Raw genomic sequence first — 27,237 nt, 5'->3', positions numbered from 1 at the left:
ATGAAGAGTTCTGGAGATTGGCTGGACAACAATGTGAATGTACTTAACACCGCCCAACTGCATATACCCTTAAAATGGTTAAGATGGCAAATTTTATATCATGTATATTTCATTAGATTTTTAAAATTAAATTAAAATTTTTTTTTAGGTGAAGCAACCCTTGGTTGACCTCACAGATTGCAAGGACTTTGTCAGCTTATAATCTCTGATTTTTTAATTTTTTTCGCCTACAGCACCTGGTCTTCCCAGGTGGTCTCCAATCCAAGTACTAACCAGGCCCGACCTTGCTCAGCTTCTGAGATCAGACGGGATCGGGCTTGTTCAGGGTAGCATGGCCATAGACTATTAGATTCTTTTTTTCAAAGAGCATAATAAGAGTAACCTAATTCATGGAGTCTGAGGGTTGGCTGAGCAATATAAGGTACTCCGCTATACTCATAGTAATACTAGCTAACATTTACTAATCAAATACTTTGTGTTAGGCATGATTCTAATGAATCACAATGACCCTTGGAGCTAGATGCTATTGCCATCATTTTACAGATGAAAAATGCAGGCATGGAGAAGTTACATAAGGTGCCCAAGATACTCAGCTAGCAAATGCTTCGTAACTAATAAATAGTATCGACACTCATACAAAGAAATCATCATCATCATCATCATCGTTATGGTAGAATGCAATGTAATGATTAGCGCTTCACGGCACTGTGGGCTTTCTGAGGAACCATCTCTTGTGGTCAGGAGATTAGAGAAGGCTTCATAGCAGATGTGTAGTACATCTGAGATGAGCCTTAAAGAATGGGTAAGATCTGGGTGGGGTGGAGGAGGGGGAATCAGAATAGTTGGGAAGGCCCATCAGGTTTTCAAAAACCGGGCATTACCTCCCTTAGGCTGGAGCAAAGGGGCAGCAGGTATAGAAGATACAGCATCAAAGACAGGCAGAAGGCAGATGGAGGGGAGCTTTGAAAGCCAAACCAAGGAGTTTGGATTTTATTTGATAACTGGTGGAAATCCACTGAAGGTCAGTGGAAAAGTGATGCTTGGAGATATGCAAGGCCGATGCAGGTAAGGAGGGAGTCCTTTGAACCGGGAGAACAGTAGAAGGTCTTTGCACAAGTCCAAGAAAAAAGAAAACCTGAAAGACAATGTTGATAGTGATGGCAATGGAGAGAGGGTTGGACAAGGGAGAGACTATAGGGAACTGATCAAGCGAAGAGGGTAAGGGGAAAGGGTCAAAAATGGTCCTAAATAATGAACTAGTAGTCGACAAATAGAAAAAAGACAGAAGAAGGGATTTAAGAAAGAGAAGATGTGAGTTCAGAGTAAGATTAATTGTACTGAGAGGTCCAGTGGGGTGCTTGGGGGAGATATTCATAGGTACTTGGTGACTAAACTCAGGGCTAAAATTAGAGATTTGGTAGTCTGGATGAGACTACGAAGAAAGAATTCTCATTTTGTACAGTATTTCAGGTTTCTGTAACATTTTGAAACACTTTCTAAATTGGTCATTGGATCTTGAATGTACTTTTGTTTTCAAAGTCTTTTGGCCATAGCATTCTTGGTGAGGCCTTCCCTCCTCTAACCCAAGCATGTTGTCTCTCTGTTTCACCTCACTTGACCTTGTCTTTTTCCTCCTGTAAAGCAGCAATCTCCCCTCCCCTAGGAAGCCTTCCCAGGTGGCAGAGGTTAATGAATGCTAACTCCCTTGCAGTTCACACCATCTTCATCTTGGATGTGCAGGTGGAGATGGGGTTAAATCATGTGTCCCAGCCAACAGTATGAGCACAGACTGTGGGACAAGAAGGAGCACAGCATGGCCACTGTGGCTGGAGCACAAAGTGTGGGGGCGAGGCAGAGGCTAGCCCTGCGGGGGGCCTTGTAGACCCTGCCAAGAGCAGTGGGGAGAAAAACGGAGTTTTAAATGGGGGTGGTAGAGTGGGGAGCTGTAACATGACCAGATTTGTAGTTTTGAAATGCCTATTCTGGATTGGCGCAGCGGAGAGCATGAATTGGAGTGGGTCACAAGTGAACACAGGAAGACCAGTTGGGAGGGTATGGACGTCTGCTAATGAACAGGGTCTAAGGCTGAATCAGGCCTTTCTATGTCCTTTTGTGAATGCAGATAGGTACTGTGCAGATGTACGGACTAGAACTGACTTGTTCTTTGGCTGTTTAATCTGACTCATCTCCTTTATAAACAGTAAGGTTATTGAGGGTGGAGATTCAGTTCTGTATTTTTTCCTAGGCTGTAAATTCCTGACTCCAGGAGCACAATGGATATTTAAACCGTGACTACTGAAAATCGCCCCAGGGTCCCTCCTTTCAAAAGCCCCAAAGTAACATTTATTGACATTATTAAATGGATAGTGGTTGCTTTTTTATTCCACTCTGGGTTTCTAGACATTTGGATGGAGGATTAGATAATGTCGAGAAAAATCTGGATGCCTAAAACTCTTATTATGCAGAGTGGTCTGTGGACCAGCAGCGTAAGCATCACCTGGGAGCTTGTTAAAAATGAGAAATCTCAGGCCCCATCCCAGACCCACTGAATCAGAATCTGCATTTGAATGTGATTCCCACCCACATTAAAGTTTAAGCAACACCCTCCACATTTCTGTGGGTAATATTCGTACCTCAGGCATGTATCACATCCCATCTGGTGTGGAAAGTCTGTGCCTATGATTTCTTTCCCTGCCAGGCTGGGAATTCTTGGAAGGTAGAGGCCGAGCATTGTGTATGGCCCTGGATCTCTCATTACCTTGAGCACAATGACAGGAAGCAGCAGGCCTGGGTTTCAGTCCTGGTTCTGCCGTTTATGGGCTGTGTGTATTGTGTCATCTGTGAGAGGACTTTCAGTCCTTCCAAAGGATCCATCCCAAATCTGACTGTTGAAAAGCTGAAGATGGTGGCAGATTTCTGTACACTGTTTATTCACAGGATTCATCTACGGGAGGAGCCACTTGACGAATGGAAGGAGGAAGGTGATAACCAATTCAGAGTGGATGATGACCAAGGCATATAAGGAACTTGGGCTGAAACTTTTCCCAAACAGCTGCCCTAAAGATAAACCAAGGCGTACGGAGAGACCCAGTGGCCTCTGCACAATCACCCTATGAGGTAGACACTAGTACCACTTCCATTTTTACAGTTAAGGAGATGGCTCAGGAGGTTAAGAGACTTGCTCAGGCTCCCAGAAGTTCACTGGCTCCTGTATTTCAGCCATTTGAGGAAACACAGAATCCAGGAGCTCAGCCTGGGGACGTCACGGGGCCAGGGACAATCAGAGACTGAGATCCAGGATGGGTCCACCAGAACTGCTCTTAAGGCCTTTCCGGAAGATTCTAGCTTTGCCTAAAGTTCCTGTCAGCTTGAAAAGCAAGTAGATGTCATTATGGGAGAAGCATGATAAGGCCCCTCACCCTGAAGACTTCCTCTGAAGTTCAGGTCACATATGGAGCTGTGAGGAACATATGGAGGTGCATTGCACCTCCCCGGGTCCACAGAACTGAGGGACACCACCATACCCTTCATCCAGAAAGCCTCAGCTGAAGACTCTCTGTTCTCTGCCTAGAGGGACTAGGTCTGGAGTCCTCAAAGGCCTCCAAAGCCAGCTAGGAACAGGGAATAGCAGAGGGTTTGGGAGATGAGGAGTAGGGAAGAAATCTTTCTACGTGGCATGGAAGTCATATCTGCCTAAGCCAAATCACGTGCCGACTTCTGCATGTGTGACTCTGGGGTGGGGTGGGATGGGGTAAGAGTTACGTAAGTCTGGTATTTTTCAATTCAGAAAAGGTTCAGATGTGAGGGAAGGGACTCAAAGCAAAGGTCTGCCAGCCCGCCGTCAAAGATATAACACCTCAGTTCTGAGGCTCTGAAGTCTCGGAGTTTCTATAGGAGGTTTGTCAACACAGACTCAGCATCATACCCCAATTAGTCTCCCCCTATTAGCTGATCTTTATTAATAAGTGATGATTACTTTACAAAACAATTCTCCCTCTGATCCCTAATACCCCATTCAGAGTTCAGCATTTTTCTTCATTTTAATTTTTATTTTTTCTCCAGTTACGATGGCTTAAGTGCTTTCTCTTTGTTCTTCTTCACCTTTGTTCACTGAAATCTTGGCTGGCAGTTCTATCAGCAGAACTACAAAACCAAAAAGGCAACAAAATTTTAGAGCTTTCCCTGTACCATCCAAGGCGGCTAGGGGCAGGGGGAGAGAACATGAAAAAGAAGGAAGGGTCTGGAGCCACACAGCTGAGTCTAAATCCAAGCTCTGCTATGATTAGCTATGTGACTTTGAACAAATCACTCATCTGTAAAATGGGTTCATACTTCCCCCACAATGCGAGAAAGATATCAGATACAAATAAATAGAATTTTGATGTCGGATATGTGGTGGGCTCTCAATTCAAGGTCAAAATATCACTGTGATTATCACTAATCACTTGAGTAGACTTCAGGCCTTCCACATGGCAATGTATACTACATGAAAATGTCAGAAGCCAGGTAGCTGCCACCTGTGGGCCCTGCCTCTCCAACTAATAAGAATGAGGCGGGGAAGAATTGAGTTTGGAGCAGGCAGAACATCCTTTCCTAATAGCAACAATGACAAAAGCAACGATTTATTGAGCACTTATTCTGGGCTAGGCAGTATTAACATGCATTAACTTATTTCATTCTCGCTATCACCCTAGGAGGTAGGTATTGTGTCACAGGTAAAAAAGCAACTTGGAGAGGTTCAGTGACTTGCCCAAACTCCCATAATACTATAGATGACAGACTCAGAATAATAAGAATGGTGGTTTCTATGTATCAGAAACCTATATGCTCAGGGCTTTTTTGGTACGGTTGTACAGGTTGCACAAGAGCGCCTGGCCAAAGGGGCAAGATGGGGCTGAAACTCAGCCCCCGCTCTGTTTGCCAAGCTCTGTACCCTGATGCAAGGCTGTGTCTACCTGGAGGCAGGGACCTTTTTCTAATTTGACAAAGATACCATATTAGCTATCATATGCTTTACGTGTATTACATTCTCTAATCCTTAAAACAGCCCTGTGGGCTAGAATAATACCCTCATTTTACAGATGAGGAAATTCAGGCCTAGAGAGTTCAGGTCACTTAGCTAAGTCACCTTGTAAGTGATAAAAAGCTAGGATTTGAACCTGATGCTGCAGCCCATACTCTAAACCACTAGGCCACTATATTGGCCCCATCCTTAAGTGCTCAATAGATGAATAAAGGAAAAAATACATAATTGTATGACTTTTACTTTAAAAAATATGGCAGTTATAATGGAGTCTCAGGGCTATTGAGGCCCTTATTAAAGTTGTAGAAACTAAATCAATCAGGAATTTGGAGCATGATCTTTCAGAGCTCCGAACTATGTGACTTTATGCTCGTTGAGTATTATGGTAGCTCATTTCCTCATCTGGAAGTGAAAGTACTAAAAAGGAATGTTTCTCATAAAGTGTGCGTGTGTATGTAATAATCTTCACATCAACCATGGGAAAAAGGCATTATTATCACCCTTTTGCTCAGGGAGGTGAGTGATATGCTCAGGGTCACACAGCAAGTAGGGCGAAGTAGAGACTTGAAACCAGGGCTTCCGACTCCCAGCCCATGCTCAGTCTTGGGCTCTTTGCTAAGTACCCTAGAACTTCTGGAGTACCTGCTGTCTGTCTGGTGGCCCAGACATCAAACAGTGCACGTGCAAATCAGATGGTACTGGAAACTGACATTAATCACATGACCACACTGAGTTCTTTCAGAAGATGTGGCAAGAAGGAACACTATGAGAGCAGTCTTTGCTTGTCTCCCACGCCTAAAAACAAAACCTCTGCCTTTGCAGGAGCTGGGGCGGCCCATGTTACAGCCTTGGGTGATGTAAGCTTTTCCAGAGCTGCCTTGGGACCGGAGTATGACCTGGGAGCACAGGGAGGTGTGTGTGTGGGGGAGCAGGGGTAGTGAGGCCCCTCTGACAGGGCTCAGACTTCCTCGTCCCTGGCTGTGACCAGGTTCAAAGGAAATACCATCTGTGAAAGCACTTTGCAAAGAGGTGTGGTCCAAATGCAGAATGCTATTGTTTTTCCTCCCCTTTGGGGATCTAGGGGAGGAGAGGAACAATTCCATCTGTGCTGAAATGACAGACTTGCCCATCCTCTGATAAAATGTGGGCTGCTGCTCCCACCCCAGCTGGGTGCCTTCCAAAACAAAAACATGCACGTGCACTATCTCTCTGCCTCACCAAAAACAACCTGCCATGATCTCCAGCTCTGCAGACCCCCTCTGCACAGGCCGGTATACTCCCCACCCCGCCCAGTGCACAAGGCCCCTTCTTGGCTGTGAGTACACTACTCCTTATGTGGGACAGCATCTGTGGATGACAGGGAAGGGAAGCAGACCCAGACATACAGACCTTCCAGCGATTGCCGCATTCATTGCACAAGACAAAAGTAGTCATGGGCTCATCAGCGCTTCGTGTCTGCACCTGAGAGAGAGAGAGGCCCATTCGCGAAGTCACTCCCCTGCTCTAGGACCTGCCATGGCTCCCAGTGTCTGTAGGAGTAGGTTCAAATCCCAGAGCTTGGCACTGTTATTCCCATCCCCCTTTGATAATTCCCTTATCACTGAGAACTCCATACTATATATTTTCCTCTCCTCGTGCAGGTCCATCAGCTCACTTCTAGTATCTCAGTGGCTCGGCCTGGCCTTTGCTCTTTCACTCTTGCTGATCCTTCTGAACTGATCTCTCTTCTTCTGCTTCAAGACTCATCACCTACAAGAAGTATGCTCTGACTCACCTCTGAACACACCCTATAGGATATGCCTCTCTTGTGCGAGCTGGAAGCACTCTTAGAAATCATCTAGTTCATTCTTTACTTTACAGGTGGAAGAATTGAGAACCAGGGAGGAAAAGAGATTTGAAGATCATTGAGACTATTTCATGTTTTCTAGTTTCTCAACCCCTTAACTTTATTCAGATAATAGGAACTGGGTTTCCCACAGCAAATCCTTGGCATTTCCAGATTTAATTTGTTCTACTTTTCTATGACCAACCCTGGATGGCCATGACACATAGCATCTTGTTACTTTGCTGACACTCGGATATGACTGATGTCAGATGAAAGTCTGTGGGTTTAGAGGTAGTCCCCTGGCTAATGAGCGAACCCAGCAGTTAGCCAAGAGAACACAGCTTAGCACAGCCTTGTCACTGAAAAGCCATAACATCTGAGAAAAAATAACATTGTGGTTTCTCTATGCAGAGAAAACATTGTTAATGGGTGATATATTTCTGGTGGGAGATGAGACACAGGAAGCATATCCCTCCACATGGAAGTGTGCTTGGAGCAGGGCAGAAGCTTCCACAAACATCTCCAAGTTCCTGAATCAAAATTCTCCGAGATGACTCCTGCATGGCAAGGCCGAGCGTGTATCTGCTGTAGCCACTCGGCCTTGTGCTCTTGGTAAATCTTTCTTAACAGATGGAGGAATGAATAGAATTCTAGAATGACTAGGTGCCAATTAGAATTTAAGAATATTGGTGGTGCAAGGGCATAACATGTGCACCCTGAAACAGGAGGTGGTTCCTTGGTTTTAAGTCTTCCAGAGAAGGCGGTCTCCACAGCCCTCTGTGGCTCCCCACATCTGGGCAATGGTCTTCATCCTTAGGATTCGGGCTAAATCCCTTAGGCTTGACACACCAAGTTGGCTGTATTGCAGTCAGAAAGGTCTGAATCTGGATTTATTACTATCGCTGCCATTGACTATCCTTGCCATCTTGGACAAAGCTGCAAAACCAGTCCCGTCTGGGCCTTCGCTTCCCCATGTGTCAAATGAGGGAGCTGAGTTTTAGACTGTTATCTTTCCAACCATCTGTGTGACTCTACAATTCTGTGTCCTGTGAATCTGGTTCCCCTTAATCTTGCTTCAGGGCTGGCCAGAACATACTGGACAAGTCTCATAGACACAAACTTGGGTGATCGTACGTGCAGAAGAACATTTTCTAGAAGCCACAGGTGCATCACATTGTCGATTAAGATTTGCCTTTCTCTGTGCAGTCCTTTCCCCCTCTGGCTCCTCCCTGAGCTCTCTCTGGTTCTCCACCTCTATGCCTCTGAGCCTTTCTACCATACCTGGTTGTAGGTACAGTTCTTTTTCTTGCATTTGCTGCACTGGAAGAGGTCAGTGGTGGTGCCGCCAGTCTTGGCCATCTGGTGCTCACGGATAGCCTCCTGAGTCATGGCATTCCTCAGTTCCCGCAGCTCGTCACTGGCCATTTCCTGGAGAGAAACAAGTCTGCCCTTCAGGCCTGGGGAGTCCCAGGAGCCCTGCCCTATGCCTGGTTTCTAGATCCTGAACAGAAGAGGGGAGAACGTGCTGGATTGAGTACAAGGAGCTGGAGGGAGGCCTGGACCCGTGGCCCTTCTCCAGCTCGAAAAAGGCTATACTCGAAAAGTCCCCGCTCTGCCTTTGGGTGGAAGAGCAAAACTGGGGGGCTCTGCCTGGGACAAGTGCAGAAGGGCATGGACAGGAGAGCAGAAGGCAAACAGCTCCCGCCCCAGGATCAACACTCTAGTGCAGTGGTCTGCAACCTTTTGGGCACCAGGGACCAGTGCTCCTATGAGAATCTAATGCCTGATGATCTGAGGTGGAGCTGAGGCGGTGATGCTAGTGCTGGGGAGCGGCTGCAAATGCAGATGGAGCTTTTTACTTGCTCGCTTGCCACTCACCTGCTGTGCCGCCTGTTTCCTAACAGGCCACGGACTGGTACCAGTCCGCAGTCCAGGGGTTGCGCAGCCCAGGGGTTGGGGAGCCGTGCTCTAGTGTACATTTCCTCAGATCTGGTGCTCACCCTGCCTGCCAGGACCTTGAGTACCTGCCTGAACTTTCCTGCTTTAGCTGACTTGACCACTGACCAGCCGATCTAAGATAGTCCCCTATCCTTCCAGTCTGGACTTGACCCAGGGCCTGTCTGAGCTGCAATCACTGACCAGCCCATTCTGCCTTGTGGGAACCTTTGTCTCACTATGACTTGTTGCTGCCGTTCCCATCCTTCTACCTGAAGCTCCTAGGTTCACACAACTAACTGCTCATCTGTGCTTACAGAACATCTTCAAGTTCCTACAGAACAGTCTCATGTCTTGTGTCAACTTACTGTAGACATTTAGTGTCTGCATTATCTAGGTCCTGCCCTTCTTTATCCATCTCCCTGGCCTTTTGGCTCTCCTTAACTTCAGCCAGAGGAGAACAGAGAAGAGGACACTCAAACCAAAGAGAGGTCTAGCTAAGGTTGGTTTGGGGGTAGGAGGATGGAAGAAGCTAATGTTAAAATGAGGATTTGGTATTAGCTAAACATTTTCATTGTTGCTATCTTTCCTGACTCCTTAAACCATGGAGAACGGAGCTGGCACAAAGGTTAAATGATTTTAGTGAACACTAAATCTGATGCTGACTGCCGCATTATAACCACTTGAGCTTCTTGATAAAATGCAGATTCCTAGGAATCTAAAATTCAAAGGGCAGACCCAGGAATGTACATTTTTACTAGTGCTCCCAAGTTATTCTGGTACACATAAATGTTTACATCCTACTGTGGTAAATTCAAGGACTAGGTCCTAACCAATGGCAGGAGTTTATAGAAAAACAAGTCAATCCAACACCATCTGAGCAAAAAGCAGCTGATTTTAATCTGGGGAGATTTTCCAGAGAATAATGCATTCATTCATTCATTCAGTCTCTGTTGGATGTCAATTTATTGAATGTCTTTAACTGCATTGGTGAGCTGGTAAACTGGCTTCGGCCATAGGGGTGGCTGATTTGCAGCATTTACCAATTTCCATGGTGTATATACTTCCACCATGGCCAATTTCAAGCTACTAATTTGATGTATCTGAAGGCAAAGTTGGGAATAGCTACACATAATCATCTCTCAAGCTGGTAAGAGATGGCTTCAACACGCCACTGCCTCTAAACCCTCAGGATTCAGATAAGAAGATTTGGTTCCTGTCCCCAGGTAATGCTAATCTGGTGGCATAACCTCAGCTGAGAATCAAAGCAAAGGCATACAAAGTGCAGGGAAAGCCCCAGAGTTTGGGAGCTAAATGCTTAGGGGCAGGGAAGGCTCATTAAAGAAGCTGACACCTTAACCAGTCTTGAAAGATAAGCAGGAATTCCTAGGGGAAGACAAAAAGAATAGTGGAAGTATAAGATCAGAGGCTAAGAATAACATGTTTCAGAAGGGTATTTGGAGTGGGTTCAAGGTGAGGAATGTGGGAGACTTGGCTGGGGGTTGGATTGTGGAAGGAGGATCTTGTGTGCCACCTAAGAAATAGAGAACAGGAAAAAAATCTATCCACTTGCCCACCAATCCATTACCCATCTCTGCCCTGACTCATTTAGATGGTGCCAACATCAAAAATACGTGGAGTAAGTACAGTAATATAGAAAATAAGGTAGAAAATGAGGAAAATAAAGGTACGAAGTGATTGAAACTCCTCACATTGTCAACACTCTTAGAGGAGGGCCCAATTGTGAATTCGATTAATATTTGTTGAGCACTTATGATGTGCCCGGCACTGGTGTCAATACTAGGTGACCAGTGAGCAGACAAGATCCCTCCTTTTGTGGGGCTTACAGCATGTCCACTCAACAGCTCTACCGGATATCTCAGAATCTACTCCTTTCTTTGATACATCTGGGTAGAGAGGAAAAGAGAGAATGAAGAATGAGGGCCTCAGGTGAATAAGGAAAGAGACACGAAAAAGAAGTTAGCGAGCCACAGGGATGCACAGAGGGACGTCCATCCACACAGGCATCTGTTGACTCAGGCTTCCCCCTGACAGGAGTCCCAGTTCTCTGTCCACAGCTCCACAAGCAGCCCAACCCCAAGCTGTTATTTTTCTTATTGGAGCAAAAATGGCCCTATATTTCTTATAGAAACTTCCTGCCTAGGGCAAAAGATGACCCCAGGAAGAGGATTTCCTTGGCATCCGTTGCCTGGGTTGCTGGCAGAGGGGTCCTTGGTGGCTGGCCCTGGCAGTCCTTGTGGACAGCCTACTAGATTCTTGGCTTATTCTCCTTGGCCTGGTCAGCCTCTTTATGGGCCTGGGCTGGTCAACTGATTCTCTTGCCCTGTTCCAGTGAACAGTCCTGGGTGGGGCCTGACTTCTTCCATGTGTCTGGCTTGGCCATTTGCTTTCCTAGGACTTCTGGAGCCCGTCTTTGTCCTAATCCAGACCTCCATCTTCTGGGAACTTGCTGGATTTGGCTCAAACCTGTGTCTACAGCTTTTTCTTGGTTCTGTTGGGCCTGGTTCCCCAACATGGTTCTGGAATTGCCTATAAGACAGTCTCTTGATAGCATTCTCACTATATACACACAAAGAGAGGCAGAAGGACACCAGAGCCACAGAGTGAGGGACAGAGAGAAATAAACACAAGGCTGGTTTCCACAGCTTCACCTTGCAGGGAAGGAGAATACACTGTAAAGCCAAACTGCAATTTGTAACTGTAGGCATATATTGTTACTTACCTAAAAAAGTCAGATATTTTAAATTAAGCAGAAAGATAACCTTGGTCCACTTGTTCCAAGTTTTCCATTTTATTCTAAAACCAATATTAACTTTCTTATCTTGGGTATTTGAGGAAATCAGTGAACTCTCTCCTCAGAAAAATATATATACACACACTCCATAACACATACACACCTACATACACCAACATACAATAACCACATGCATACACTAAATATGCAGACATACTAAACACCAAACACACACCACAGACACACTACACACATCAGACACACAGACCACACACATAACAAACACCCAGAGGCACACTCTTGCCAAGTTTCAGAGGATTCCCAGACACCCTGAGGCACACCGAAACTCCGGGATGCCATGCAGTTTCCTTCCCCTTCTCTGGGCCACCTCCGCTTAGTAGTGCTTTGGCAGTGCCATCTCCAGGTGCCTGTGGGAAATCCCTCATTAGCTCTGGCAGTGAAGAGCCGCTCATACCTGAGTGCGTGCAAAAGGTCTTTCCAAGATGTAGACTCTGAAATAAACAGCTCTCAGTTCAAATCCTCATCTGTCACTTATGAGTTGTGTGTGGCCTCAGTGTTCTCATCCAGAAAATGGGGATAATATTTCTTCTTTCATAGCACTGTGCTGAGGGTTACATGAAATGCTGGGTGAATGTGCCTATCGTATACTAATTCTGGGGAGGGCTTTTCATGTATTAACCTTCTAAATGCTTCACGTATATTAACTCATTCAATCTTTCATGAGATAGCTATTCTCATTCTTGTTTCACAGATGAGAAAACTGAGGCACAGAGAGGTTAAGTAGCTTGTCTAAGATCATGCGGGTAAGTGCCAGAGGCAGAATTCGAACTCAGGCAGTGTGGCACAGCTCCAAAGCTCCTAGCCACCACACTCTACTTTCTCAAACAGGCTCGTTCCCTTTCCTTTCCCTTACTGACCCCTTTAAGCTGGGTCCATCCTTCCTTCCTATAAGTTCTCGTGATGGCTCAATCATGGCACTTACCACCTGTTTTATACAACTTTGTGAGTATGCATGTCTCCCCACCTTGGACTGTGCTCCCTGGACAGGGACTCCTGTTCGGGCTTGGGCCCACAGCTGGGTAACGGGACATAGGACTGAACAAGGCGGAAGATGGAGGCAGATAACAAAGCAGTGAAGAGCAGGTGCTCTGAGGCCAGATAACTAACTTGCCTCCTGGCTTCAGTATTTTCTAGTTGTGTGTATAGGTAAATCGGTTAACTCCTCTGAGCCTCAGTTTCCTCATCTGTAAAATGGGGATAATAAACATTTCTACCTTAGTTGGTGTGAAGAAAGAATTGGCCAGTGAACCTAAATTGTTTAAAATGTACTTAATATGCATTAGCCATGTCCATGATCCCGATGGTCCAGAAGCTTTGAGACACGAGGAGTCTGAGAAGACGGTCTGGCTGTAAGAGGCCCCTGGCTCATCTTCATGGAGCCAAAAGCCACCGCCTCTCAGACCTGCACAGAGCTAGAGGAGCCTGGCCTCCTGCCCCACAGTGCAGAGGTCCCAGCCCCAGGCCTCACCTCTGCTGTCATCTTGGCAATGAGCTCGGCAGAGATGGCCCCACTGAGCACGTTCCGCCGCAGCCCGGGGTTCCTGGGGTCCTTGAGATTGCTGATTCGGCTGCGCACACGGTTCCGGTACTTCATGTCTGTGCTCTTGAGCTCTTGGTAGATATGTGACACAGTCAAGGGCCAGCCAGCCACTCACGGAGGGGCACAGAAGGAAGGGGAGACTCTCCCTGAAGCCTGAGGAGCCCATGGCCATCTCTTCCTCTCCTTGGACTTGTACAGGGGTCGGGTGCTTTTGTGGCCTCTGACTCTCCAAGTGTGGGTTTCACTTGATATTTGGGATCAGCCAACATACCAGGGACAGGAAACAGCCTCCATGGTGAGATCAGGTCACAGCAAGTACTCTAGTGTCATGGACTCTGGGTTTGCCTGAGCCTCTTGTGTGACCTCAGGTGAGTCGCATGACTTCTTTGTGCCTCGGTTTCCTTATTTATAAAATACAGGGCTGTTAGAGGATTCACTGAGTTAAGCTACCTGATGCGCTAGCATGGTGTCTGGGACATATCGAGTACTCAACATTTAAGGGCTGTGAAGATGATAACAATGAAGATTACCTCTAGTTATCTAGAGGTTGTTGAGTCCAGCCGGCAGAGGAAAACATAAGATTAGGAGCCACATGTTTCAGGCTCTAAGAAGTACTGCAATAAAGAAATCGCTGGGTTTTGTTTAATCCGGTGCTCTCAATTCTCTAGAAATATACCCTTTTCTGTAGTAATATCCATTACCATCCTCTGGACTCTACTTTGGGAATTGCCAATCAGAGTTATGTCTCTCATTAATAGATGAGGAAGCTGAGGCTTAGAAAGGGTGCAGGCCCTCACTCAAGGTCACAAAGCAAATTCCCGGCAGAAACAGGGCTGGAAGCCAGACCCCCTCCTAACGGTAAAGCTCTCTCTCCACTCACCCAGCAGGAAGTTGCCCCTGGCCACGGACCACAGTGAGTTCTCTGTCCAGATGCTGCATCCCAGACAAGCCTCCCACTGCCTCCTCCCTTCTCCATCCCTAGAGGAGCTCAGGGAACACAGCCACATTTTCTTGGTCTCCTAAGCCAAGCAGAATCAGGAAGACGAAGCCTTTGCTGGGAAAAGCCATGTACGAGAAAGAGACTGAGGGGAAGAATGTGGAAAGTGGAAACAGCTGACTTGCTAGAAGTGGTGGGAGGGAAGGTAGTATTGTTGTTATTTTTTGTTATTGTTGAATGCTGTTTGTGCAATAAAAATGTGAAAAAAAAAAAAAAAAAGAGTGTGCCATAATGCAATGGAAAGCCAAAACATTTGTTTAAAAATCTGTGTTTAGGATAACTGAAGTTGTGCATCTGCTTGGTATGAGTGGACAGGTGGGCTGGCAATATCTCCATCAACCTCTTCCTGACTCTGTCTCCATGCAGGGGAGGAAGAGGTGGAGCACAGATGGGGAGAGGGAGGGAGGGGGTAATGACCTCTTAGAGGAGCATATGCAAGTCCTACTGGCTGCCATGCCACTCCAAAGAGAATAGAGCTTTTTTTAGAATACAAAGCATTCAAGTCCCTAAACTACTCTCCCCCTGACTTCCCACCTCGAAGAACAAAGAGATAAAGGGTTGATGCAGCCCTGATTTCCTCTCCTTCAGAAGAGGGACAATCAGTGGAGGACGAAAAGGAAGAGGAAAGGCCGGGAGTGGAATGATACACTGCGCCATCCACCTTTGTTTCAAACTGGGCTTGACGGTGGACGGATCTGCTTGGAGGAACGGCTGTTCCAGAGAAAACAAAGATGAAGAGCTTGTGCTCTTTATTCCGAATTCATGAAGAATTATGAAAATGTACTCAGTGAGGTGCTGGCTAGCTCAAGACATGCTGGATAATAATTAAATGATGGTGGTGAGAACATCCCAGATGTGTTGAAGGATATTAGATTGGGCCTCAGACAGGCAGATTGGCCCCTGCCCCTCCTCAACCCCAGCTGGGCTCCCTAGGTAGAGCTCAGGAGGCCTCAAAAGGGTCACTCACATCCCAGTGTGACACTCGGACCCCCTCTCTTCTGGGGACTCTGTCCCCCTCCCTCCATACCTCTTTGACATGCAAAGCTTTGTTTCCAGTTAAAGAAATTCTAGCATTCACTCAGTGGGGCACAGTGCTGAGGGATTTTTTTTTTTTTTTCTGAAGACAAAAATCTTTTGGTGCAACAGACTCATATTACACAGGTGGTCACCTCCTCTGTCCACACAAGGCCTTTCAGATGGTGGGAGAATGGGGCATATGCAAAGAATTCGGGACGTGGAATCCAAAGACCAAGGTTTCAGTCCAGCTCTGACACCCAGTAGTTCCTGAGTCTCAGTTCTCTTCTCTGTGAAATGGGGACAACAGCCCCCTGCATTACAGATTGTTGTGAGAATTAACAGCGGTAGGAAGTGCTGACTGCCCAGTACTGTGCCTGGTCCATACTGGAAAGTAAAAAATGAGACCTGTTATCTTCAGAGGCTGGAAGGAGGGGAAAGGCTGAGCATGAGAAATGCTGTCCTCTCTGTCTACTCAACTTTTTGATGTCACAACCTAGGCATGTTACGACACAACCTGTCTGGCACAGCGGTTGAGCCCTCAGATTCTGGAGTCACACTTTCTGGGTTCAGATTCCAACTATGCCACTGCTATTCGCTGTGTGAGCTTTGGCAAGTGACTTGACCTCTCTGAACCTTGCTTACCTCACCTGTAAAATTGGATTAGTGAGGGAAACTTCCTCATAAATTGTTCTCAACACTGAATGAGGTACTGCTCATAAACAGCCTAGCATGAGGCTGGCCGTGCAAGACTTAATAAATGTTAGATAGAATGAAGAACTCTGGTTCAGGGACAGAGCAGGGGGCTGTCCCTGGGGCCCTTTGTCCGGTCTGCTCTCTGTCCTCTGTCCCCTGCCTTTGGGAGACCCGCTACTGCACAGTCCAGGCACCCACAACCCCAGCACAGCTCAAGGATATGACCTTCAATTTCTGATGCCATCTTGTCACAGTTGACTCCATAGTCCTTATAATCATCTAAAAGAGATTTGGGAAACACAGGCATCAGCACATATGACCTTGGCAGTGAAACCTGCTTTTACCAGGGAGAAAGACCACGTCTCATCTGCCCTTGGGAAGCCCTTCCCTCTCCCCATCTTTGGCTCGCTCACCATCTGCCTTCAAGGCTGCTGAGAGCATCTCCACACACTTGTCCCGGACAGAATCCCCTGTGAGATAGCAGGGTGCCAGGAGGCAGATGGAGGGGGCAAAGGTTGGGCTCGAGGGGCTGGTGGGTGTTTTGGGGGTCTCCGCTTTCGATTTGCTGCTGTTTGATCTGAGGATGACAATAAGTAATCAACATTTTGACATTAAGCAAATAAAAAAAAATGTTATTGAGCAACATTCTAGGTGTTTTTATGGATAATCTTTAATCCTTATAACAACCCTTCGAGGTAGGTACTATTTTAGTCACTTGATACGGATCATCTCATCTAATCCTCATAACAAGCCAATGAGGTTGTTCTTGTCTCCATTTTAGAGTTGCATTTTAAAGTGCATTTTAGAGATAGATGCATTTAAAGGTGCATTTTAAATAATATGACTCAGGTCACCTATGTGGAAACCAGTAGAACCAGAATTAAAACCCAGGCAGTTGAACTCCAGGATCCATGCTCTTAACCACTGTCCCCGACTGGTTCAGAACAGTTTAACAATGCCAAAGACTCCACGCTAATCCATTAGGCACTGTGCTGGCTGCTCTCTCTTTATGTTCTCATTGAACCACTTACTCTTTCATTCAATACATATTTATTAGGGACCTATTCTCCAGGTACTGTGCTAAGAACAAGGGATAAAGCAGAGAAGTCAGAAAAGCTCCCTCCCTCAAGGAGCTTACAGTCTAGTGAGTAGTGAATGTATCTCCATTTAAGAGGGCTAGCTTTTACCATGTGCCAAGAACTGAGCCAGATACTGTCAGAGCATTTTCTAATTTAATCCTCACAGCAGTCCTAGGAGTTCATACTGTTATCATCCCCATTTGCAGAGGAGGGAATAAATCTAGAGAGTTACACTGGTGATCTGAATTCAGATCTGTCTGATTTCAACACTTACGCTCTTAACTCCTACGATACACTGCCTATGAATGATTCCATTTTGGTTTTGGCTTAGAAAAGACAAACAAAACGAACATATACATATATATGCATATATACACAGATGATTGGAGGGATACCTGTGTGTCTTAGTCTGCCTGGGTTGTCATAATAAAGTATTTGATCGGGTGGCTTAAACAAGAGAAATATGTTTCTCACAGTTCTGGAGGCTGGGAAGTCTAAGATCAAGGTGCTGGCCAGTTGGTTCTGGTGAAAGTTCTCCTTCCTGGCTTGTAGTTAGCCACCTTCTCACTCTATCCTTACATGGCGGAGAGAGAGCCAGTGAGCTCTCAGGTGTCTCTTCTTATAAGGACACCATTCCTATTGGATCAGGGCTCTATCCTTATGACTTATTTAACCTTAATTACCTCCATAAAGGCCCTACCTCCAAAAACAGTCACATTGGGAGTTGGGACGTCAGCCCATGAATTTGGGGATGGGGGTCACAAACATTCAGACCATAACACTAAGTTAATAGTAATTCTCTCTCCGAAATGAGATTATAGATTTTTGTTTCTTTCTTTTGTTTATACATATTTTTTTCATCCTCTATAAGACTATATCTACTTTTATAATGAGAAACTTTTTTTTTAACATTTGACAATTATGAGCAGTAACTCCATGCCGATGGCTCAGAGGCTGTCTCCTGTTCTCAAGGAGCTGCCAGTAAAAGGTGAAGCAACCCATGTGTCCACTGATAGACGAATGGATAAACAAAATGTGGTATATACATTCAATGGGATATTATTTGGCCATAAAAGGGGGTGAAATTTTGAAACATGCTACCATATAGATGAACTCTGAATATCAGTGAAATATGCCAGATACAAAAGGGCAAATATTGTACGATTCCACTTGTACGAGACTCTTAAAACAGTCAAATTCATAGAGACAGAAAGTAGAATGGTGGCTGCCAGGAGTAGAGGGAGGGGGAATTGGGAGTTCTGGTTTAATGGGTACAGGGTTTCAGTCTGGGGAGATGGAAGGGTTCTGGAGATGGATGGTGGTGGTGGTTGTCCAATAACATAAATGTACTTAATACCACTGAACTGTACCCTTAAAAATGGCTGCTCCCATAAAATACGTAAATTTTATGTTTTATATATTTTGCCACAATGAAAAAAATCTATGTAGTAAGTTCGATGAACAAGAGTAGCCGGAAACCTGAAATATGTAATGACAACTAATCTGTTTTATATATTTGGTAAATCTTAGTTTATTTAAAATGATAGAACATTTTTTTTCTCATGCTAAAGAAAAGTTAAATTGGCAAATCTGATTACATATATTTTACCACAATAAAGTACTGATACACGCAGCCAAAAAAGCGGGCCAAGGCTCGGACTCCAAGTGTTTTTTGGTCCCTTCTGGGTTCTCGTGAAGAGGGTGCTGGATAGCAATGAGAGGCATCCCCCAAGATGCCGGTGGTGGCCCATGACAGTCAGCATCATGACACCGGACTTGATCACATGGCTTAGGAAAGGTCAAACGGGTCACACTATGGTGTAATTTGGTCCAAGAAATTCAGGAAGAGATGGGGAGTAAGGCTGGCCACTAGAGGAGTAGAAGGAAAAAATACACTCTCAGCAGAAATGTGAGGAAGCGTGAAAGTCCCCCGCTTACATGGGCAATGTTGGGGGGCTCAGGGCAGCTGGAGCATGAGGGTGGGGGTGCCGGAGAGAAAGCTTGTTAAGGATGGTAATAATAAAACCCACTATTTATTGCCTTCTGCTATTTATTCCTCCCCATAAGCCTGAGAGTCACAAGTTGCTGGCTACATTTTACAGATGAGAGGATGGAGTAGGGGTGATAGTTGCCCAACTCCCTCCCTTTCAGAGCTGTTTCTGCACTACTCTCAGGTGGGGGCCAGGTTGTCAAGATGTCTCGGCCCTCATCTCTTAGCTTTTCCCAGGCTTTCTTTCAGTAACCCAACAGGACTTGCTAGCCAGGCCTCATGCAAAACTGACTCATCAGAGTTGAGGAAATTAGGGTCCCCTCCTCCACTCCAGGGTCTTACACTGAACCCTCATGTAAAGTCCCAAAGGGCAGCTGCGTTTCCTACCTCCAGGGGGCGCCACTCACATCGTCACCTGGGTACCCCTTGGAGTTGTATAGGATAGGAGCACAGCTGGGATAGGAGCATCAGGCAGCTCTAGAGCTACGGATATACTTCTTCCCTTCAGAAAGGTGATGCTGGGCTTCTGGAAAGTCAGGTACAAAGTTTTGTATCTGAGAGTGAGGCTGACTGAGTAGCCCAGGCTTCCCAGTGTTAAAGAGAATCCCATCCAACATCCTGCTTAGCGCTCTTCAATGGATTCTGCTGGCGACCTTCTCATCCCCCAATCCTTGCTATTTGGCCTGACCTTGGATCCCTTCTCTTATCACATATGTCCTTGGAATTTTGTGTCCACTGGAGCCTTAAGATTCTTCAAAGATGTCTCAGTACTGCCACAGGAGTGGGGTGGGCTGGGGAGGGAAGGCTCTGCTCTTATTAAGTTTACATTTTGAATTTCCAAAAATTTTGTCCAAAGGGATTCCTAACTTTTATTTACTTGTTTTTAAATGTCATTTGAACATTACTGCTTTAGACTAACTTACCCTGGACTCTACCCAACCCTGCCTGACAACTGGGTGGCCTGGCAGCGGGCACAGGGATGGGGGATGGGTGAGGGACAGCTGGGAAGGGTATAAACTCAAGAGTTTAGGGGCTGGCTGCCACCTAAATGAGTCTCCCTGTACCCAGCCGTGGTCCCAGACACTGGTCTCCCCTGCACAGCCACAAGAGCCTTGAACCTGGTCTCCCTGCATCCTCTTGCCCCTTTATAATCTACTTGCCACACAGCAGTTTGGTGGGGGCGGGACGGCTTTCAAAAACACAGCTGAGCCTATCGCTCTCCAGCTGACCCTCTAATGGCTTCCAATTATTTTCAGCATAAAGTCAAACTCCTCACCGTGGCCTCCCAGCTCCTCTCCATCTGGCCCCTGCCCCTGCTTCTGCCCCAATCCTGATCTCATGCCATGCTCCCCTCACTGTTCACTGAAGTCCCCACTACCCTGATGCTTTCTGTTCCTTAAATGCACCTGTCCTCCCACCACAGTGCCTTTGCACGACTGGCCCCTCCTCCTGGAAGGGTCTTCCGCCTCCAGATTTTCCTATGACTAGTTCTTTCCTACCAGTCAGGACCCTGCTTAAATATCATATCCTCAGGGAGGCCTTCCCTCAACACCCCAGCCAAACAGACCGTCCCTGCCCTGTAACTCTCTAGCACATGACCTAATTTCTTGCATTCATAGCACTTATCCAAGTCTATAATTAACTTGTTTATGTGTTTATAAACATTGTCTGCCTCCCTCTCCAGATTACAGGTTCCACAGCATAGGGACCCCATCGGCTGCTTCGCCACTGTCTTCCAGCACCTGTAACAGTGCTCTAGGTAGATACTTGATGAATCTCTGCTGATGAGTGAATATAAGATGCGTTGAGGGAGCTGGCCACAAAGAGATGAACGGTACATCCAGGGGGTCTAGACAGAGCTGAGCTGTGTGATAGACAGGTCCTCTTTGGAAGGCCAATGGCCCCACTCCCTGGGCTTAAAAGAAGGATCTCTCTCTGAACCAGCGTTTGTCAACTATGACCTGGATCAACTCATCTCCACAACTATGATGGAGCCCCAGATTCTTCCCGGTGCTGCCCCTCACTGACATGTGTGCCCCATCACCACGTCCTCGATGCCTAGGACTCAGCAGTGTGGAATCGCTGGGGGAGCCTGAGGATGCTGCTTGGAAGAAGGCATAATAGCAAACAATAATAATAATGTCATTTAGGGAATGCCTAAATGACATTGAAGTGGTTCCAGAGCCAAAATCCCAGGTTCAAGGCCTAACTAACACCACCACTTTGTACCTATGTAACCTTGGGCAAGTATCTTTAGTTCTAGGTACCTCAATTTTCTCACATGTAAAATGGGGATAACAATAGTACCCATAGAATCATTGAGAGGACTAAAGCACCTAAGAGAATTCTAGTAATGAAGTATTAGGCAATTTACATAGATTACTACATTATGCGTATCACTAAGCATCACTAAGCATTTTGCATTTATCGAGCACTTACATGGGCTGAGAACAGTGCTAAGCATTTCATTAGCTTATCTGATCCTCATAACAACCTTGAAAGGGGGTCATAATTATCCCCATCTTACAGATCAATGGACTGAGGCTCAGGGAGCTGAACTGACTTGTCCAACTAGCAAATAGCAGAGTCAGACTACAAACCTAGGTCTGCCTGCCTTTCAAATTCAAACATATCTCACCATGTCTCTAAAAGTCCCCTTGCCCAGGCAAGGCTAGGCTGCTTGCTGCATTTTCCCCCTATCAGACTGGCAGGGCACTCCCAGCCCCAGTCCTTCCTCTTGGCTTGGAGCTGGCTGGCTGACTGGAATTTGTTTCTAGGTGGCATTTTGGACAGCTACACTCATTTTGTTTTCAATGCACAGAACTGGGAACTGAATCAAATGCAGAGAGGGCATCACTGGCAAGGGTGGAGGTGGGGGTTGGATTAATCACAGCTTTCTTCTGCTCCCCGAATGTGCCAGCACCAGCCTGTGGTCTGATACCAGGAAGCCTTAGAAAATTCTCCCGCTCCAAGTCAGAGCACAGGCACCTGGAGGCCCCGCTCGCTGCTCCTGTGCGCCACCTTGAGGGCATTTCATTTACTGCACCACCAAGCTGGCATAACGGGGAGGTGAAAAGTCAACTCATTCCCATGGCTGGAGTCTAGGACAACTAATAAAGCGCAACACAAAAGTGAAGCCTTTTCCCCTGACACAGTGGTGCCCCTCGTGTTCTGCTCCTTGGTACTCTAGCTACAGTTCCCGGAGCACCTTTGCATGAGACATTCTTTCCCTCTGCCTGGGATGCCCTCTCTTGGCTTGTCTACCAGGCAAACTGCTATTCATCTGTCAGTTCTCAACACCAATACTCTCTCTTCCATGAAGTTTCCTTTGACTTCTCAGGTCATAATGAGACATTCTTCTTATGTTCCCATTATGTGTTATATCTTCGAAAAACAAGTATTTTGGTGTCTGCCTCTACACTAATGATTAGCTGCATGAAAACAGAGATCATGAGTTTAAATCTTTGCCTGGCCTTCGAGGTTGCAAACTGGCAGTATACAAATACATTTTGTTTGCCCTACCGTGTCTTAGAAAAATATGAATATGTTGCTAATGTTTAAAATTGGGAGTATCATATAAAAATCTAGATATCCAGTTTTCCTGAAAAAACTTGAAGACATGGCACAGTGGGCTTGCATTTCCATAAAATGACAACCAGCTGGGGCTAGGTTGTGGGTACCCTCTACAGATGGGCAGGTAGTCTCCATTTTGCCATGGTCTCCACTATTCACCCAGTGTGTGCACGTGCCCTTGATCCCTGGAGGATGCTGTTTGCAAGAAGGGGCTTAACAAATGTGCGTACTAAATGAATGAATGAATAAATGAATAAATAGATGAATGAAAGAGAAAGATGAGATAGAGAGGTAGAGGGTGCAGGAAACAGTCTAGGAAGTAGATAAAGTGAATTTACAAGACTTGCTTCTGTCCCTTTGGGTTGCCCACCCCCAATACTGAACCAGCAGGAAATGGCACAACTGCTAGGACAAACATTCTGCCTGCCTGACCTTCAGAAAAAGGATGCATTGTGGGAGGGAGCCAGGAGACTTCAAGGCCATAGGCAAAATCAGGAGAGGAGTCTGGAGCTATATAATTCCTTCCACAAATGCTGAATGTTTATATTATAGCATCAAACCCAGAAATGGATTAGTAGTCAGTGTTTCATTTTGGGATAGGACAATCCTTCACTACGCCGGGCTGTCTTCCACTTTCCAGGATGGTTAGCATCTCTGACCCCTGCCTACTAAATGCCATAGTGCTCCTCCCCTGCTCTAATTACAGACTGAATATTTGTGCCCTGCTCCCCTCAAATGCACATGCTGAAGCCCTAACCACCAATCTGATAGTGTTTGGAAGTGAGGCCTTTGAGAGATAATTAGGTTGAGATGGGGGTGGGCCCCATGATGGGATTATTGTCTTAAGAATTGGCTGGCACCTTGATTTTGGACTTCTCTGCCTGCAGAACTGTGAGAAATAAATGTCCATTATTTAAGCCGCACAGTCCATAATATTTTGTTATAGCAGCCTGAGGTGACTAAGATTCCTCCCCAAGTCATAGCGACAACCAAAAATGCCTCTGATGATTCCTAAACGACCCTCCGTTGAGAACCACTGATGACAGGATGACACTGGGGCCTCTATTTCCAGGCCTCACTCATGGAAGACAATGCTAATTGATCAGAGAACTTTTTTTTTTTCAGAGGCAGGATGCAGCCTCAGAGTCCCTCGCTAAGCATCACTCTGAGAGTCTCGTCTCATTTGCTGGAGCTGGCACTCAGCTGCCACATTGGAGTCGGGCAATATAGTGGCCCCAGCAACATCTCAGGCCCGTTTAATCTTCATAAAGCATTAAACGACCTAATTTTTGTGCCTCTTCTTTTCTTTCCAGTGGCAGTATTACTGGTAAATTAGGCCTAAAATAGCTGTGTAGCTCCTACTCACACTCACCTAGAAGTCAACTCTGTCCCACCTGGTTGCCCCAGCATCCAATATGGCCCCTGGATCCTAATCATTTGCTTGGATCCACCTCTAAGCCACTTCTTGGTCTGCCCTGCTCTCCCCTGGCCCTGCTTCTCCTGCTCTGACCTCTGACCTCCCTCCTGGACCACAATTATCACTCACTCCTTTATCCATAATCTCTCCTTAGAGATCTCATCCAGCTTCAAATGCTAGCTACATGTTAAAGACTCTGAAATTTATATTTCTGGCCCAGACTTTCTTCCTGAATTCAGCATGGTATAACCTAAATGCTTATTCGACTTCTCCACGTGAATAACTAGTACACCCCTCAAATCAGACGTATCCAAACCCGAACTCTGGATCTCCTGCTGCAGCCTGGTTTCCAGTCTTGCCCCTACCAATCAATGGTAACTCCATCCTTGCAGATGCTCAAGCAAAAAGCCTTGGAGTCATTTTGGCTCTTCTTTTTCTCTCATTCCCCACGTCCAATCTGTCAGGAAATCCTGTCAGCTCTCCCTTCAAAATATATCTGGAGTCCACCGCTTCTCTCCACTTTTACTGCTGCTACCCTGAGTGACCATTATATTTGCCTTAATTATCAAAAGAGCCTCTTGGTTGGTCTCTCTACTCCTGCCCAGACAGTCCATTCTCGGCCCAGCAGCTAGAGGGTGCCTGATAAATTTGGTCATGTAATTCTCATGCTTAATACCCTCCAGAAGCTCCTGTTTCACTCTGTCCTCCAACTCTCCCCTCTCACTTATTCGCTCCAGCCCTCATAGCTCCTTGGGTCTGAAATGACCCCAATGTCTGCATGGCTAGTTCCTTCATCTCTTTCAAACCTTTGCTCAAAGGTCACCTCAACAAGAGCTCTTCTGACTACCCGATGACCATTTTGTCCCAATCCTCCTCACTCTGCTCTATTGTTTTCCATAGCACTTGTCACCTTCTAAAGCATTGGATAATTTATTTATTATGTACATTGCTTCTTGCCCTATTTGAAGATAGGCCTCATGGTTACAGGGATTTTGGGCTTTGTTCACTGCTGTATTCTTGGCAAGTAGAACAGTTCCTGGCACATAGTAGGCCCTCAATAAATATTTGATGAATGAATGACTTGATGACTTATGCTACTCTGGGATAGATACCCTAACTAGTTCAGCCCAAAACCAGAGATCCCACTCCAGGTATAGGCTCACAAAACTTCTGTCTTCACTGTCTGTGTTCAGCTTGACCTTGAGACTATCCCCAGACAGTGATGGGGCAACAGTGACTGGTCAGCCACCTTAGCGAAGGAGCCACAAGTCTGATTCAGAAGCTCTCTCAGTCTTACTGTGTGGGTCCTAGAATTCAGAAGCAATGTGACTTGAAGTTTCCTCCTTCTTCTTCCACAGGGTTCCTCCGTTAAAGCAGAGAGAGACACACAAGCTGAACAGGACCTACCTGGTGGAGCAATCCATAGCTTCCCTTACCTTTCCAGTGATGGCCTTTTCGGAGAAGTACCTGAAGACTTGGAGTCCACAGAATCTCTCCTGAAAGATGAGAAATTGGAGATGAGACTCTCTCTCATAGGCTAGCTTCTGTACTGATCTAAAGAGACGGGAGGCTGGGCAGAAAGCATCCTGGAGCCAGGCCTGCTGGGTTGAGGATGATAGAATCCACCTGGATGACAGCTGCCTGAGAGAGGAAGCTTCAGGTGGTGCTGGCTGGTCACCCTCACCTACTCTTCATCAAATAAAGCGACAGAAGGGAAAGAAACCGAATGCGTGCCTGATATGTTACATGTGTAATGTCATGTATTACTAATTATGCATAACGAATTCTCAGCAGGCTCCTTTCCTCCTTCCTGTCAGGCAGGCCTTGGCTAGCTGGAGGTTGGAATTCCTGGGATTGCCTATTCTCACAAGGAACTGGAGATCAGCTTCAGCCTCTCCTGCAGGCACCTTAGGAGGAAAAGAGGAGATGCACATGGGCCTTGGAGATAGAAGATCTGCATTGAAATGGCAAGTGAAAAATCAGGATACAAAATTAAACGTATGCTGTGCCTCAATTCTTGCAATAAAACCGATGCCTAGGAGGAAAAAAGATTGAAAGAAAATACACCCAAATGCTAACCATAGCTATATTAGGGTGATGGGATTAGAGGTGAAAAATGCCTCTTATTTTCCAAAATGCATATAGCTACATTCTTTTTTATACAGAATGCATTTTCCCCTTTTACTGGTTTTATAAAATTAATCTGTTTATAAGTTGCAACCCCCACTCCTCACCTCTTACCCAGCTGGCCTTTTAATTCCAGCATAGGTAACACCTTCGAACAAACTATAATTTTCTTGTTATGTGTATTGTCGGACCAGCCCCCATGTAAATTCCACAAGAGCAGAGTTCAGTGGGTTTTGTTCACTGTGGTGGACACTGACTCACACCCTATTGGGCATTCACTCTCCCAGTGTACTGGGACACAAGGACTTTCTCCCGCAAGCTCCCCTGGGCTCTGCCTGAAGGAATTCTCTGCTCCAGTTAGCATCAGCAGGCCAGTAGGCTGGAAGTGCTTTGTGGAACAGATGCTCAGAGATGCCCGGCTTCCTTGGCCTTCAAGTGGGTCAACCTGAGATGTGTTCTCCAGTGTCCCCCAGTGTTCCCCAACAGGATTTAAGTCCTGGTCGCCCACAGAGTAACTTGCTCACTAATACTCCCCATGCTGGCTTCTTTTCCTTCCCTGTATCACTTCCTCACTCCTCTATTCACATTTCCTAAAATCACTTCCCAGATAAACCCCTTGCACCGGAATCCACGGCTCAAAGTCTGCTTCTGGGGAACTCAATCTAATATATTCACTGACTTATCCCAAGTGAATAGACTAGTGCCTGGCACAGAGGAGGTGCCCTTTAAATATTTGTTGCCGAATGCTGTGAAGTCAAACAGTACAGAGATATAAAAACTAGAAGAGTGGAAAAAGAAACCTTCCCTGGTTATAACTATTAAGTTTCCAGATCTACATGTGTACGAACATAGACGACATTTACCATTTTACAAAGGGAAGCAAAGACATAAGTTGTAATCTCAGCCCTGCCCCCAGGCAGGTCTTCTTCTCTGAGCATATGTTCCCTTACCTGTCAAATGGGGAGAAAAGAACCTATGTCTTGGGGCTGGCTGGGAAGAAGACATTAGATCATTAACGCCCCTACAGCAGTTCCCAGCACAAAATCCTCAATGCTCCATAATCCTAGGCACCTGATTTCTTGTTTTCCAGATTGTGCAATGTTCCTGCATGGATTTCCAGCTCCCGCCTCATCCTCCAGGTGGTCTGGGAGTCAGTAGGCGAGGCAGCGTTAAGGGCCAGCCCTA

At 46.1% G+C, this 27,237-nt stretch overlaps 1 protein-coding gene and 1 pseudogene across 1 annotated transcript in view; both read right to left on the bottom strand.

The window, feature by feature from the left end:
- Window positions 1–224: 224 nt before the first annotated feature.
- Window positions 225–343, bottom strand: LOC112472991 (annotated as a pseudogene).
- Window positions 344–3,930: 3,587 nt separating this feature from the next.
- TCEA3 (transcription elongation factor A3) overlaps window positions 3,931–27,237 on the bottom strand; it is a 33,731-nt gene continuing 10,424 nt past the window's right edge. The window contains exons 5-11 of the mRNA XM_006924452.3: window positions 25,362–25,421; window positions 16,280–16,443; window positions 16,089–16,145; window positions 13,088–13,242; window positions 8,130–8,276; window positions 6,413–6,484; window positions 3,931–4,143 (exon numbers count right to left, since the gene is read on the bottom strand). Of these exons, the coding sequence (XP_006924514.1) occupies window positions 4,135–4,143; window positions 6,413–6,484; window positions 8,130–8,276; window positions 13,088–13,242; window positions 16,089–16,145; window positions 16,280–16,443; window positions 25,362–25,421 (664 nt within the window). The 3' untranslated portion in view covers window positions 3,931–4,134. The remainder of the gene's footprint in view (window positions 4,144–6,412; window positions 6,485–8,129; window positions 8,277–13,087; window positions 13,243–16,088; window positions 16,146–16,279; window positions 16,444–25,361; window positions 25,422–27,237) is intronic.

This window comes from Pteropus alecto, unplaced genomic scaffold (assembly GCF_000325575.1).
Source record: "Pteropus alecto unplaced genomic scaffold, ASM32557v1 scaffold39, whole genome shotgun sequence".
In the NCBI taxonomy this organism is placed as follows: domain Eukaryota; kingdom Metazoa; phylum Chordata; class Mammalia; order Chiroptera; family Pteropodidae; genus Pteropus; species Pteropus alecto.
The sequence above is the reverse complement of the archived record's forward strand: the minus strand, read 5'-3'. Positions and strand labels throughout refer to the sequence as shown.